At 37.2% G+C, this 17,059-nt stretch overlaps 1 protein-coding gene across 3 annotated transcripts in view; it reads right to left on the bottom strand.

Annotated features, from left to right (window-relative positions):
* The window catches only part of LOC149245553 (NAD(P)-binding Rossmann-fold superfamily protein), a 395,959-nt gene that overhangs the window by 51,218 nt on the left and 327,682 nt on the right, over window positions 1–17,059 (bottom strand). The window contains exon 8 of one of the 3 annotated variants that reach the window (XM_089457802.1): window positions 15,120–15,250. The exons of the other annotated variants lie outside the window; for them this stretch is intronic. Within the exon in view, the coding sequence (XP_089313928.1) occupies window positions 15,166–15,250 (85 nt within the window). The 3' untranslated portion in view covers window positions 15,120–15,165. Of the gene's footprint in view, window positions 1–15,119; window positions 15,251–17,059 lie in introns of those variants that run through there. 3 annotated transcript variants of the gene reach the window in all.

Below are 17,059 nucleotides of genomic sequence, written 5' to 3'. Positions count from 1 at the left end.
GACTTTGGGGTCCAAATCTTGATGGTGTTACTCTCTCGAAGTGCTGTGAGCTGTTTTATTTTCTGCATATTTTATTTTTCAGCCATTAATAATAGCTTATTGTAGGGTATTTTGAGCACAGGTATCTTGTTCACTTGCTAGGGTTTGAATGGTATTAGGGTTTCTGGAGTAATGGCAGGTATCTCCATTGCTTTCTGAGATCTAGTATTATTTTCTCTCTCTTTACTGATGGCTGAAGTGAGCTGTGCAGGAAACCCTTATTGAAGAAGATTAGCGGGTGTTTGGGGAAGTTCTCGGCTGAACCAGCCAACTCCCGCAAGCAATTTTCTTGTTGAGCCCAGCTAGTTTTGATCCTGGGTCTATCATTCAGTTTATTTTCTCCAAATTGCATGAGAGATTTTCTGAAGTTTTTCACAGTAAAATCTGAAATTTTCTAAAAATATTTCTGTTCTTATTGCTAAATCTGGCTGTCAAAAGGGGCCAAAATCTGTAAATTAATCAGCTGTTTTGGGGTTTCAAAATTTTGCTTTATACACAAGTTTAATTAGGGTTTTCAGTTTTGGTTTTAGACATATATCATTCCTTGGGTGATCTTGTCCATTTTAGGTTACAGGATTGTTAGAGATTTCTAAGGCCCTCACCCACACCTTATTTCGCCAGCGGATACAGTCCTTCCACGCTCAGCTCGAGGATCAGATGCCCTAGGGCATTACATACTGTGTTGATCTATCATTATTTGGTGAGTGACCAATAAAACAAGAACTCCTTTCGGGGTATACGCTGGTCAAGCCTGCATTACAAAATTTAGCATCCAGCTGCTAGAATTTGTACAAAGACAGTAAGAAATATTTATAGGCCAATCAGGAAAGAGAAACATCAATGCATTTTATCAATTGCTGCCATTATGTGAGCCTGTCAGAGGTTGCAACGCATACACCGAATAATCCTTAGTGATATTTTTGGGTGCATTGACTGAAAATCGTGTTCTTGTATCCAAAAGCGTTCAAGTAAATTAGCTCAGAGCATTTCGTGTGGAGGCTTTGGGTCGAATAGGTAGCATTTTTATCTGCCATATGCACTGTCGGGCCAGCGTAAGTATCCGCAGACAACAGTGAGAAATTTTCGTGCTGAAATCGTCAACAGTGGGAGCTCCGGGTTAACCAGGTAATACCTGAAATCGTGAGCATTCCGCCATATTCACCGTCGGCCCAGGTATTTACTCTGCAACGTCTGCGCATTTTATTTTATCATCACCATTTGGTCACTGGAGGCTGCACATCTCAGACAATGGCGTAAGGTAGAATACGCAGACATAATGTGTGAAAGCGTCAGGTAAGAAGATTTGATTTAAATCGAAGTCTTGTAACTCAGCATCCTCAGGTAATCTTTGAAACAGTTTTGAATGTTCGATCTCCGCTGAAAATTCGTTTTACGACCATCATATTTTTGAGCCCGAGTATAGTCAGCACGCCCAGGATCGGTCCGCAGGCCCGTCGAGCGTCTCGCAGTCATCTAAAACTCACGCTGAATTTTTTTTTAGAGGTTGACGCGTTCATTCATAGCTTAGCTCTTTGTCTTAGGTTTAGGTTTTCTTTTTTTTTTTTACTTCGTAGATTACTGAAAGTCGTAAGGCATATATAAAAAAATATATATATATAATAATAAAAATAAAGAGGTAGCGTTTAGTTTCTTTCTGTTTTCTTTAGTTAGGTTTTTTTTTATATATTTTGTTTAGATTCCTCTTTTTTTTATTAGATTTTATTAATATAAGATTTCAAATTTAGATTTGATTTTTATATTGCTTTAGATTTAGAATAGACTTTAATTTAGGATTTTAAAAAGTTTGGTTTAGAAATCTAATTTCTGATTTAGTTTAATTTGATTTTATAGTTAGATTTAAAAAAAAAAAAAAAAAAAATAAATAAATAAAAAATTTCAAATTTTTAAAATCATAAAAATTTTCTGAGTAGAACTGGATTTTGTTTTTTTTTTTTTTTTTTTTTTTTTTAAATAATTAAAAAAAAAAAAAGGCATTGTGGAAATTTTGTCAGGATTTAGTTTTTCTCATAAAATTGTCATGCTGGAGATTTAAATTTTCAAGTTATGCACACGAATGATCATCTTGAAGATTTAGCTGCATAAATATGATATCTGGTTAATGATTTATGATTTGTGTGGTTGTTTAAAGCATTCATCTCTTCAAAATTCTCAGTTATTGGATATCATTATTGAGCTTTGGTCATTATAAGAGCATTGTTGTTTTAACTGATATCTTGCACTGTTCTAAATTATTTGATGACAAATGATTGCTGTTCACGGTTTATATTTCTATATCATCTAACAAGTAATCGTTTTAACACCAATCTCATAAGGCACTGGTCTGCTAAATCAATTAAATCATTTTAGTGCTCATCATATCGTGTCTCCCAACCAACTGGTCGACAGTTGGTCTTCGTCTTTTCATAAGGTCTACCCCCCTTAGCCGCGGGAGACAGGCTTAAACGGAGAGATCGGGGATCAGAGTGACAGCCCCCGGTCTGAGCATTGTCGTGTCAATCTGTGCGACAACATTTTTTGGCGCCGTTGCCGGGGATATTTTATTCCCGGCGTCTGAACGACAATCATCCTTCTCATTTCTTATCTTTTCATCTGGCCCGGCAACGCCAACATTTTTTGGCACCGTTGCCGGGGATACTTTATTCTCGGTTTTTCAACGACTTTTCATCATTCATCGTTCATCTTTCTATCATTCGTTTGAGCCGGCAACGCCAACATTTTTTGGCGCCGTTGCCGGGGATAGAGTTTTTTTGTTCCTAGAGTTTCATCGACATTCATCTTCTCATCTTTCTCATCTCTCATTTGAGCTGGCAGATTCAACCTTTTGGGTTATCATTTGGATCTTTTATTGCCTTATCTTTCGTCATATCAGCAGCTTCTCTTCGGTTTGTTTCTTGTTTGGGTGGCGACTCCATTTTCTTATTTTTTCCCAGACAAGAAGCCTTCCTCATATCTGCTTGTGTTTCCTTTTTGGATCCTAGAATTAGATTCATTGTTCAAGTGGCGACTCCATTTCTCTCATCTATTGATTTTCTTGAGCAGAGATCTCGTTCTATCATCCATCTGATCCCTTATTATTCATCATGGATTATTCATTTAAACCATGTCATTTTACTGACCGTCTCCATGATTTTCCGGAGGAGGCCATTTCTAAATTACCTGTGTTCTCGGGTGGTGATTCAATCGCTGTTAGAAGGCATCTAGGCTTGTTTACTCGTATAATGATCATATATTGTAGACCCCCTCAGTTTAATCATGAAGATATCAAAATGCGTCTTTTTGTCTTTTCTTTAGAGGGTGATGCTTTGAATTGGTTTAATAATTTTCCTAAGGATTCTTTCACTTCTTTACAAGACATTGTCAATGCTTTTAAAGATAGATATGGTAATCCAAACAGCTTGCCTTCTGCCCCTAAAATTGTGCAACAGAATGAAAGTAATTTGATAAAAGGTCCAGCTGTTGACGAAAGATTTCAAGATCAGAATGTGTCATCCACCTGTACTATTGCAAATCAAGTCCATGATAGTGGAAAAGCAGGGACAAATGACAATGAAAAGGAAGATCAAAGGCAAATTATACAAGAGCTAATGATGCTGGTAAAAAATATGGAGATTAATCAAACTAATTACGTCAATGATGTGAGAACTTTATGCACCCACCTGGAAAAACGTAATAGGGACATGGAGATTATGCAAAATCAGCATGCTAAAGAAATTGAGGCCATAAAGACTAATCATGACACAGAAATTAGTTTCATGCAAATCAAAATGTCAGGCTTAGAGGAAAATATGACGACCATGAAAGCTGATCATGATAGGAAAATTAATTATATGCAAAACAAGTTATTAACTATGGATGAAGAAATGACTATCATGACGTTTGATCATAATAATCAGTTGGCCACCATGCAAGCAAATCATAAAGAAGAAATAAACTCTATGCAGTATTGCTTGATGAACTTAAAGGAAAAGACCGATAAAGTAATAAAAGATATGGAAGAAGACCATGTCAGGCAAATCAATGCTATAAAGGTTGAACACTCTAGTTAGATGGATGCCATTAAAATACAGGTTCAAAAGTTTCAACAATGGTCAAAGGATGAGAGAAACCAGGGGACATCAATAGATCAGGAGCCTTCTCATTTGCCGCAACAAGCTCCATCTTATTATGAGGTCATCGGTTTGATTGAAAGATGGTTAATTGAAGGTGATCCAGATAGACTTAAAAATGATAAAGATCAGATGCAGGATAAAGAAAGACATGTCACGCATATCTTACATACTTCATCTCATAGCTTTGAAACAGAAAGTTCCATGTCATCAGTAATACAGCCTGCCACAAAGAAAAAGCGCAAGAGAAAGAGAAAGAGAAAAAGGTTTGATGCATCAGACAGCCGCGAGCAGCTTGATTTTCGGATAGGAAAAAGTCCTACCATATGCAAACTTGGACATGGCACATCCGACAAGCAGCCGACAGATTTGCCTGAAAGCAGGCAAATGCTCAGTATACACTATATTGAACATATCTGATGCCATGGGGCATCCTTTGTATTGTATTTCTAACCCTACTCCTTGTTTTTTCAGCATTTCCATTTCTGTTTTAGGATTAGATAGTTAATAAATGAAGAGCTTATATCTTTCATGTGCTTAATGTTATATGATGATTTTTTGGACGGACGCTACTTATATTTTGTTGTGTGTTGCATGGATGCAGATTCTGGATTCTCACATTCCTGCAGTGCAGCAACGTGTCCCCAAGTAGAGCCAGATGTTGACCACTACCGGTCAACTACCCATGCAGTACACCCCCTTTTCTTCGCAAAAAGGGGTAGCACTTGATCGACATGTCCGTGCCATTCTGCAGTCATCGGCAGCTTCATCAATTTATGTTGTAAACCCAGTCTGCATGTATAAATTGTAAATAGTCTTAGCAGATATAAGTCATGTCTGTCAATTGCCTAGGTGGACCTAATTTTCTAAGTGATAATCTACATCCCGGAAGGTTTTTCGTCTCACCGATCCATGATCGGCAGAGTTTTCCTTTAACCTAACCCCAAAGCCGGGATTGATTTTGTCACTAGAATCTTAGGAGAATTCTAGTGTGTTAATCTGCTAGATTATAGGTTGTGTCGCAGAACTGGGTGGTTTACGAGGGTCTATGTCAAATGGGTTTTCCCCCTTGAGATGTAAATTGTAAAAGTCATGATGTAAAGTGTCTTGAGGGTTGGAAAATGTTGTAAATCCCCTCATGAGTCCTAAGTCCTAGGTCCTAGGTGATTTTTCCAAAGGCTAAGTTCGAGGATCCATTTAAAAATGAATTAAAAAATAAAAAATTTGAAAATAAATAAATAAATAACTGAAAAATAAAATAATAATAGAATAAAAATAAAAATAATAAAAAATAAAAAATTATAAAATAAAGCAAAAACCCTAAAAATTAATAAAATAATAATATTTTGAGTAAATACATGCAAAATTTCATTTTTTAATGAATTAATAATTTCAACGGATGAGATTAAGAGATGTCTTGATCCTCATCGACGGTCGAGATCATTTCGACATGGATCACTCGAACTAGCCGTTGGGATCTTTTCCTTTAAATAGGGTGCTAGGAGTCATTTGAGATCATTCGATCTGTGAGTCTGATACTGAAGAAGCTCTCTTGCAATTTGTTTCTGGTTAATAAAAGAAGACTTTGGGGTCCAAATCTTGATGGTGTTACTCTCTAGAAGTGCTGTGAGTTGTTTTATTTTCTGCATATTTTATTTTTCAGCCATTAATAATAGCTTATTGTAGGGTATTGTGAGCACAGGTATCTTGTTCACTTGCTAGGGTTTGAATGGTATTAGGGTTTCTGGAGTAATGGCAAGTATCTCCATTGCTTTCTGAGATCTAGTATTATTTTCTCTCTCTTTACTGATGGCTGAAGTGAGCTGTGCAGGAAACCCTTATTGAAGAAGATTAGCGGGTGTTTGGGGAAGTTCTCGGCTGAACCAGCCAACTCCCGCAAGCAATTTTCTTGTTGAGCCCAGCTGGTTTTGATCCTGGGTCTATCATTCAGTTTATTTTCTCCAAATTGCATGAGAGATTTTCTGAAGTTCTTCACAGTAAAATCTGAAATTTTCTGAAAATATTTCTGTTCTTATTGCTAAATCTAGCTGTCAAAAGGGGCCAAAATCTGTAAATTAATCAGCTGTTTTGGGGTTTCAAAATTTTGCTTTATACATAGGTTTAATTAGGGTTTTCAGTTTTGGTTTTAGACATATATCATTCCTTGGGTGATCTTGTCCATTTTAGGTTACAGGATTGTTAGAGATTTCTAAGGCCCTCACCCACACCTTATTTCGCCAGCGGATACAGTCCTTCCACACTCAGCTCGAGGATCAGATGCCCTAGGGCATTACATACTGTGCTGATCTATCATTATCTGGTGAGCGACCAATAAAACAAGAACTCCTTTCGGGGTATACGCTGGTCAAGCCTGCATTACAAAATTTAGCATCCAGCTGCTAGAATTTGTACAAAGACAGTAAGAAATATTTACAGGCCAATCAGGAAAGAGAAACATCAATGCATTTTATCAATTGCTGCCATTACGTGAGCCTGTCAGAGGTTGCAACGCATACACCGAATAATCCTTAGTGATATTTTTGGGTGCATTGACTGAAAATCGTGTTCTTGTATCCAAAAGCGTTCAAGTAAATTAGCTCAGAGCATTTCGTGTGGAGGCTTTGGGTCGAATAGGTAGCATTTTTATCTGCCATAACAGTGAGAAATTTTCGTGCTGAAATCGTCAACAGTGGGAGCTCCGGGTTAACCAGGTAATACCTGAAATCGTGAGCATTCCGCCATATTCACCGTCGGCCCAGGTATTTACTCTGCAACGTCTGCGCATTTTATTTTATCATCACCATTTGGTCGCTGGAGGCTGCACGTCTCAGACAATGGCGTAAGGTAGAATACGCAGACATAATGTGTGAAAGCGTCAGGTAAGAAGATTTGATTTAAATCGAAGTCTTGCAACTCAGCATCCTCAGGTAATCTCTGAAACAGTTTTGAATGTTCGATCTCCGCTGAAAATTCGTTTTACGACCATCATATTTTTGAGCCCGAGTATAGTCAGCACGCCCAGGATCAGTCTGCAGGCCCGTCGAGCATCCCGCAGTCATCTGAAACTCACGCTGAATTTTTTTTAAGAGGCTGACGCGTTCATTCATAGCTTAGCTCTTTGTCTTAGGTTTAGGTTTTCTTTTTTTTTTGACTTCGTAGATTACTGAAAGTCGTAAGGCATATATAAAAAATATATATATATAATAATAAAAATAAAGAGGTAGCGTTTAGTTTCTTTTTGTTTTCTTTAGTTAGGGTTTAGTTTTTTTTATATATTTTGTTTAGATTCCTCTTTTTTTTTTAGATTTTATTAATAAAAGATTTCAAATTTAGATTTGATTTTTATATTGCTTTAGATTTAGAATAGACTTTAATTTAGGATTTTAAAAAGTTTGGTTTAGAAATCTAATTTCTGATTTAGTTTAATTTGATTTTATAGTTAGATTTTATTATAAGAAAAAAAAAAAAAAAAAAAAATTAAAATCATAAAAATTTTCTTTTAAAGAGTAGAACTGGATTTTGTTTTTTTTGTTTTTTTAAATAATTAAAAAGAAAAAAAAAAAAAGCATAAAAAGGCATTGTGGGAATTTTGTCAGGATTTAGTTTTTCTCCATAAAATTGTCATGCTAGAGATTTAAATTTTCAAGTTATGCACACGAATGATCATCTTGAAGATTTAGCTGCATAAATATGATATCTGGTTAATGATTTATGATTTGCGTGGTTGTTTAAAGCATTCATCTCTTCAAAATTCTTAGTTATTGGATATCGTTATTGAGCTTCGGTCATTATAAGAGCATTGTTGTTTTAACTGATATCTTGCATTGTTCTAAATTATTTGATGACAAATGATTGTTGTTCACGGTTTATATTTCTATATCATCTAACAAGTAATCGTTTTAACACCAATCTCATAAGGCACTGGTCTGCTAAATCAATTAAATCATTTTAGTGCTCATCATATCGTGTCTCCCAACCAACTGGTCGACAGTTGGTCTTCGTCTTTTCATAGGGTCTACCCCCCTTAGCCGCGGGAGACAGGCTTAAACGGAGAGATCGGGGATCAGAGTGACAGCCCCCGGTCTGAGCGTTGTCGTGTCAATCTGTGCGACAACACTGCCTACACAATCCTTGCGCAATCCCTCTGGGCAAACTCGCACTCCCTCAATCTGAATTTTCCGGCACTAGAAACCTCCACTAGAATACTTCCTCACTCCTTTGCCACCTGCTACTCGATCTCTGGCTCAAATCCTCCTGCCGAATCACTGTTTCTAAAAAATTGATTTGTCTAGATCACTGAGTGTTTGCACTGGTGTAATTCTCCATCTACCCATCGACTTCTTATAATCTTTTGTTGGACCTCAACGACCAAGATTAAATCTTAATGAAGGGCCTAGATTATTTCCCTGTCGATCTTTATGAGTTTCTAGATAATTCATACATTTTCTCAATTAATACTGATTAATTAACCCCTTTTCCTAAGTTTAGACTTAGGAAATAATTAAAACTAGGCTAATAATCTAATTGAGGTACTTCTACGTGGAATTTCCAGAAATGATTTCTGGGTTTTGGAGATCTCATGTGTTTTAGCCTCTCCATAGAGTTTTGAGACTAGAACACATCCGATGCTACAAAACTAACACTCCCTCTTAGCAAGGACGGTGTTCTCTCTTTAGTGTTGCACATCCTGTCACAACACCTTGTTTCTATACCACCCTCTGTCACGTTGTTGATGTCTGACAAGAAACTCTGTTGGAAATGACTATGCTGCGCCTTCAATCTTAGTGCTACTCACTCAGTCACAGTGCTGTTAACTTAGTCACTCGTTGTTTCCTCAGTCACTGCATTGTTCCCTTAGTCACTATGCTATTTCCTCAGTCATTGTCCATCAATCACTGCGAAACTTTGATGTTGCATCTGTGTTGCTGCTAACATTGTTATACTGCTGCCAAGTCTGCGTCTGCACTGCAACTCCCTCTCATATGTTGCTTCTGCAATTGCAACAACTGCAATTGAGAAGCATCCAAAATAAACTATCCCTGCTATTGAAATGGGTTCTCCACCATACCCATCTGTTCTCTAAAATAAACAAACTTAGCTCTACCTAGAGCTTTTGTGAATATATCTGCAACTTTCTTATTTGTGGGAACATACTGTAGCTGGACCGCTCCATGCTACACTGTGAAAATTCCACAAGAGGAACCCCTACTGCAGCAAAATGATGTTACTTCTCCTACTTGTTAATTCATGCAAGTTATTTACTGTGCTCTATGGTAAATATCAAAGCAAATACATCTGCATCGTTCACTCAATTAACATACATGCGAAAACAAAATACTGAGCAAGAAAGAAAAATACAACATATAGGACACAGTTACTTTTGGAAAAATAGTCCCCGAAAAAAACCAACTTGGGAAAACCGATGCAGCAACTCTGAGGGTTTTATTATTATGCAGGAGAAATTCTGAGTACAATTCTATGATGCTCAACTAGAAATCCAATACAGAGAGAATACTGAACAAAATACTGGTGAAATGATCTCACCTTGTCACTGGAGAATCAGTGACTGATCTTGTTGCTCTGGAGGCTCTACGTCACCCTCTGCGTGGTCCCTGCGTCACCCCTCCTGGGTATTACGCTGCCTCTCCTCTAGATCCTCTACTGGCTGAGAAATCGAATTTCTGCCTCCCAGACTCACACCCTGGCTTCCAGCGACTAAATTTCAACTTCCCTTAGTAGGAACTCGACTTCCCTTCAAGGACTGTGCTGCCTCTACGTCAACACTGCGTGGGCCAGTGTCAGCCTTCCTCTGGACGTGTTTCTGTTCTCCCTCTGCCTTGTACTCTTCGGAAATTCCTTCTCCCGGATTCTCATTGCCCCTCTGCTGCAAGATCTCCTCAATCGATTTTCCTCGTGAGAACTTCTCACTTTAGACAATCGATTTTCTCAATCTCTGTGTGTTTTCCAAATGACCCTCAAGCCCCTTCTTATATCTTTCTGTTGGACAACCAACAACCTAGATGAAAACATAATCAAAGGCTCAGATCGTTTTGGGTTGATCCATGGCTTTTTCTACAAGTTTCTCCCTTGATTAGATTAATACCCATTAATATTTTAATTTTACTAAGTTTAGACTTATGAACCCCATTAAAAATATTAATTATTTTAATAAAATCACTTATGGGTGGAATTTCCCAAAGCACTTTCTGGGTTCTTTGGAATACCTGTGCCCAAGCCTCCTTGCAAAATTTGAGGCTTAGAGCACATTTGATGCTACCTCAAATCAACATACACACAATCTCTAATGAAATGACACCGAATATCTATGTGTTTTGACCTATTGTGAAACACTGAATTCTCAAAAGAGCTTGATGCAACTCTGATTGTCGCAATAGACACTGGTGGCCTCCATCCTCTACTTAAACAAGCTTACTAGCAACTTTCGAAGCCATATAACTTCACACTTAGCTGTGCTTGCTGCCATATACTCTGCTTCTGCAGAGCTCAGTGCTACTGACTTCTGCTTCTTGCTACACCAATAAGCCACTCATGATAAAACGTTGAAGCAATACCCAGAGGTACTTTTCCTGTCCATTGAACTGCCTGCCCAATCTGCATCTGAGAATCCACATAGCCTAATGTTATCCCCTCGGGTGTATCTCAACATATACTCGATTGTGCCATGCACATATCTCAAAATATGCCTTGCTGCTGCCCAATGCAACCTCGTCAGTTCTACCATTAGCTAAATGAGGGTGTTAATTGTGAAGCAAATATTTGACCTAGTGTTGACCAGATGCATGAGAGAATTGATAAGCTGTCAATTGTTGCTCAGATTGTATAGGCACCGCAACAACGACTTAGGGCAAGGGCTGTCACTTTGATCCACCCCACTCCGTTCTAGATGTCTCCCAATAGAAAGCTATGGGGGGTAGTCCCTATGGAAGTGAGATGATGGAAAGCTAGTTGGGAATCAACTTGTCTGGGAGACACAAATGAGTAGCCTAGCTACTTGGTGAAAATTTAGCAAGATTAAGGATTCAATTAGATTTAGAATTGAGACCAGTGCCTTGTGGAGTCAAAAGCTCTTGCTTATTATAAATTATGACCAAGTAACCAAATGGACAATCGTCGCTTATATGATTGACTACCCTATATGAGATGCAACTCCTAAGACCTGAGTGTGATGCAAGGATCTTGGTTAACTTTAGATTATATGCCTAGTCTAAATGGAATCTTTCCCTCAACTGTTTTGAGAAATAGGCTTTAGAGTAGGTTGTGAGATGAAAGCCAACGGGAGGTAGACAGTAGCTTGATTAATGATGCCTCTGCCTATGTTCCAACCACCTAGTGCCTTCGGTGCTGTAGAGACTGTGGCTCTGACGACTGCAAGGTCACTGTGTTAACCACTAAGAAGGGTTGAATCCCTCAAGTTGAATGAAAAAGGGTTGTCCTAGGAGTCTATCAACCAAGCTTATGCTTGGAGGTAAGTTGTTAAATGCAACTACTCTTAGAATGAAATGCAAGATGGATGAGTGAAGTTCTTAGCTTAAGATTGTTTTAAATGTTTAAGTACTTAAGTTATGATTATTCTTTATGACAATAGTACTTAACGATAAATGAAAAGACAATCTTAACCAAACAAGAATGTGCCAAATACTTAAGTGTGAAGTAGATACCAAAGATAATCACAAAGTTCTAATGACTACGAGATGTACACAAATCCCGTAATAACTTAACTCACACTTAGTCAAGATATCAATTGCAAGATTATTAAAGACAATGCCACAATTGAAACAATTAGAGATATTCAAAAATATTTCAACCAAGTAAATGCCAATGATGATGCCAATATCAAATCCACAAGATGCCAATTCCACAAAATAATTGATACAAATACCCAAGCTTTTTAAGATTATGAACTTAAAGTAGAAAACTTATTCAATAATAATTCAATCACAATGTCAATTTGATCTTAATGCCAAAAGTAACTTAAACAAGATTTAGAAACTTAGAGCTTAGATGTGTGAGTGTCTTAAGTGCAAATTTTGACAATTATTAGAGCTTAAGACAAGACAAGCGAATGTTAGATTTCCAATAATCAAAATCAGCAGTAATACTTCAAAAATATCAGCACTTGTTATCCTTATGACAATAGTAATAAAATCACTTTAGATTCGAGAAACAACAAGCCTATGATAGCCATAGATGATCAATGAGATGCCCAACACTTTTCTAATGTAAATTATGAGTTTTAGCCCACTTTAAGATGCAATGTTCAGACTTATATCAGATCTGATTTAACTTGTTACTGCAGTAAGTAGAACAGAAAATCAATGAGTTATTTATGCTGCAAGTGCCAAACTTGGCCAAAAACTTGGAAAATTTTGCCAAAAAACTGAAAAATTTAGTTTTGAGCCCTTTTAGGTGTGTGATTTAGAAAACTAAAGATCTGATTATTCAATTATGCAGCAAAATTCCAGCAAGCTAAAATTTAGACCTAGGCTAGATATGCAATACCCAAGTGGCCAAATTTTTAGAAAATTTGAATTTTGCAATTTTAAAGTATTTTGACCAATTAGATGCGGTTTTAGGGCTTATGAGTTATTTTTATAAACCAAAACTTATAGTTCGGTAAAACAATGAGAGAATAGGGTTTAGAGAGAAAACCGTAGGCCCAATGCCTTGTAGATAAATTTGCCCAAACTTGTCAAAATTTTGCAATGAAGTTGCCATTTGCAAATCACACCTTTTGAGCCAAATTTCCACAAAACCCACCAGGTATTCAGTCCTAAAAATTTCATAAATGGTTAAGGGTCAAAATAGGGTTAGAGGCTAAGTAAAAGGCTCAAGAAAGTTAGTGGTTAGGGCAAAGAGGTCAAAGAAGGGCTAAAGAGGGTTCAAGAAGGCCACAAAAAGGAGAGTGAAGGGAAAAGGGAACTAGGGTAAATTATGGCCTAAAAGGTCATGACTAGCCTTTCAGTTAGCCGTACAGGGCTTGGGAGGGCAGCCGTGTGGCCTAGGGCCCACGACTAGGCCTTTCAAGGCCTTGAAATCCTAACACAAGTGCTAAATGGGAGGCTGAGGCCCTTAGAGGGTACCACCAGCCTTAAAAAGCCCTAAAAGGATGATGCAGAGGGCAAAAGGGCTGACAGAAGGGGTTTAAAGGCCAACGATGGCCTTGGAGAGGCCGGATCTGGCCCGGGAGGGCTAAAACTTGAAACCCCAACTTCATTTTTTTTTATTCCTTCAGATCTACAATTCTGCTTGATTTCTTCAATGGCTGACCCTACAAAAATTTTTAGAGACTAGATCTTACCCTCAAGGGCCTAGATCTAGCTCTATTCCAGCTTTCTCCACTTGATCTCACTTGTACAAATAGATTTACAAATGCCCAAAACCCCAATATATACAAAAAATCTAAAAAACCCCAAAACCCCAATTAGCAAAAATAATATACAAAATTATTTTACAAATCTATTTACAAAATTTACAAATGTACAAGGGTTTTGAAAAAAAATTTGAGAATAATTTTTATGAAGCTTTTTCTTTGATAAATGGCTAAAAACACTTTAGAAAATTAATGCATACTATAGCCTTAGCAAATTTAAATCAACCACATAAATATTTGGAATCCAAACAAAGTCAGTTCATGCTCACAGTTTGTGAACTTGGAGACCAAGGACTGGGGAACTTGCAAACACTATATATATTTCTCAAGAAAATTTGTTAGACAATATGGCAAATCAAATCATCTAAGATAAACCCAAAATCTATCAATAGAATGACTTTATCCCCATCTAATGAAAAACAAATTTTAGCATTAATCAACACAATATAGGAAAGCTCGTACCCAACACATACCACAAATCAACAAACACTGAACACCTTGAACTGCACCCCAAAGTATTTATTATGATTCAAATAAATGTTCCCAGCGGGACAATAGTGTTACATCAATGCTTCAACAACAATTTCTTAGCCAGATATTAGATGGCTTTGACATACAAATGACTCTCTATATAGATAAATCCTCCAAGTGGGAAAATAATGGCTAGTTGGTTTGATCCTCCTCAAAATAATCTTGGTTGTTGATAAATCCTTGATGATCTTTTAACCTTAGCCGTTGAAAATATTTATTTTGAAGAATTTTGGAATTTCTCATTAAATTTATTTTTTATTAGCTCAAAATTAATTATTTTAAGCTAATTTCCTCAAAAATTTGATTTTGACTTAACCACCAAGGTCCAAGGGTCCAATTTTTCTTGAAATATCCAATATTCCCTTGGTGGAGGACCTCCAAAATTTAATTCCTTTGAGACCCACGAATTTTTCCACTTGGAGAAATTAATTTATCTGATCATTTAATTTTGACTCTAATTAATTAAATTTATGGCTTAGGATTTTAATTTAATTTTGCCAGAAAATTTAATTAATTGACACTTGGGGGAATTAAATTTTTTCCACCCTCTAATATTTTAGCCATGGTGTCTAAGTATGAGGGACCATGCACTAAAATATTTTTTACATAAGATTTTTTACAATTCAATCCTCAAAGGGGGAATATTTGTTCGGCTTAGACCCTCAAATTATATACCCAATTCTGCGACACAATATGATTTAGTAGACCAAGTGATTTGTAATAAAATAATTTAGCCAATTAGTTTAAATTATTCCTAAATCACTTTTACATATGACTCGACTAAAACACTAGGACTTATCTAAGACTTTCAGGACAAATTCCACCTTAGCTTTGGAGTGAGGTTGGAGGGAAAAACTCTGTCGACCATCCGTGTTTACAAACACAAATGAATCAGTGATATGAAAAACCTCTTAGAATGAAATTATCGCCAAAATAATAGGCTTACCTAGGTTACATACATTCGTGGTCTTACTAACATCATTTACATTAAAAATTTGCCAAATGGGTTTACAATAACATAGTGTTGACGGATGATGACCTAGATCCCTTGAAGAAAAATATGGTACATCTACTTCCTCAGAACTTTGACAAAATGATTGCAACATTTGGCTCCATATGGGGACACGTTGCTTCCATGAAATAATGTGAGAATCCCAGAATCCTGCATCCAAGAAAACAAAAGTCCATGAAATAGATATCCATTCAAAATCGAAATCATTATGCATACATAGTCAATCCTACTGGAATAGAAAAATCTACTCTAACAAACTGAAATTTGAAATACATAATCATAAATGCGTGAAATAAAACTATCTAATGACATGAAATAAAAGGGATAAGGTTAGAGATACTATACAAACGATGCCCCATGGCATAAGATATCATCGATGTGGCACAATCTTGAACATCTGCTTGCTGACTGGTAGATCAATAGGTTGTTTATCAGATGTCCCCAACTGAAACTTGACCCTCTTTGGTTGATGAATTTCCTGACCACTGTGTTGCATATCTCTATCAAACTGAAACCTGCTTCTCTTTCTGTTTGGAGGAGGGGATAGGCGGTGGAATGAAGAAAAGTAATAAACTGGCTGGACAAATTCTGACTCAAAATGTGACGGATGACCCTGTGGCACAACCCCTTCACCATTTTCTAGTCTCTTTGGAAATTCTATGTGATATCTTCTTTCCACTTCTCTATGTAACCTGACCATACCAATTGTTGCTGTTGGAATAGTTGCTTAAGATAGATCCATCTGAATAGATCCACCTAAATTGATTGCAAATTTTCTGGACAAAAGCATTCCCCACACATTTGGTGCATCAATCACTGCTATATCCATGGTGATGATCCTGTATGGGTAATCAACCAAGGAGACCTGTATATTTTTAACCACACTGAGGACTTCAACTTTTCTCGAGTTTATTCATAGTTTTAAAAACCGGCCGACATGAACCAGAAACCGGTCAAACCAGTCGGTTCATTAGGCAGCCGGGTCAAAACACTTGGTTTAAGGGTCGGCTTCTCCAAAAAACCACATAAACCAAACCAAAACAACTAGTTTAGGATGGAACTGACCGGTTTGTGGTCGAACTGGCCGATTTTGTCCTAAGCCAGTTGGTTCATTACCAAGGCCGCGACAAACTCACACGACGTCTTTTTGGAAGCTTCCTGGGTGTTTTGGAGGGAAAGTAAGGGTTGTTCCCTCCAAAAAACCTCTCTCCAAGCCTTTAAAAGGAGCTCACCCCCTCATTTGTCTCCAACATCTCATTTGGAGTTTTGTGAGTTTGATTGGGAGCTTAGAGAGTGTTGAGTTTTTGCTGGAATAGTCATCTTAGGTTTTCCATTTTTCTTAGCCACAATTTTTTTTTAAATGGCAAATTTCTTTGCAAACTTTAATTATTTCAAGCCAACATGACTCCAAAATCCAAGGACGTTGCATGGGCTCATTGTGATGTGATTCATGGAAAAATGATGTGCAAATTTTGCAATAAATCTATTGGAGTTGGGGGTATTCTCAGATTGAAACAACACTTGGCTGGGATAAGAGGCCAAGTAAAGCCATGTGAAGCGCGAAAGGAAGTGTTAGGTCCTGTTAAGCAGAATACCTTCACACGTTTGAAAAGTTTGAGGAGAATAAGGCTAGGGAGAAGGCCATCCAAGAAGAAATTGCAAAGAAGAGGGACTTAATACAAGCCATGAAAGAGAGTGGGTATGATGATTATGAGATTCAAGACTTCTCTTCTATCCCTTCCACCAATGACCCCTTTCACTATGTTCCTCTTGCTCTTGGACAACAATTCAGAGGAACAAAGAGAACAAACATCGAGAGTTATTTCTCATCCTCTGCCACCACTGCCTTTGCTAATCCCACTTACTCCCAGCCAAGTCATCAACTCACTATGGATGAACATTGGAAAAAAGAATACAAAGAAACTTCTTATCAATACATTGCTAGTTGGTGGTATGATG

This window comes from Pinus tabuliformis, chromosome 7 (genome assembly GCF_031772625.1).
Source record: "Pinus tabuliformis cultivar Carrire ecotype Pingquan chromosome 7, CPIR1, whole genome shotgun sequence".
Taxonomy (NCBI): domain Eukaryota; kingdom Viridiplantae; phylum Streptophyta; class Pinopsida; order Pinales; family Pinaceae; genus Pinus; species Pinus tabuliformis.
This window is presented reverse-complemented; position numbering and strand designations above follow the sequence as displayed.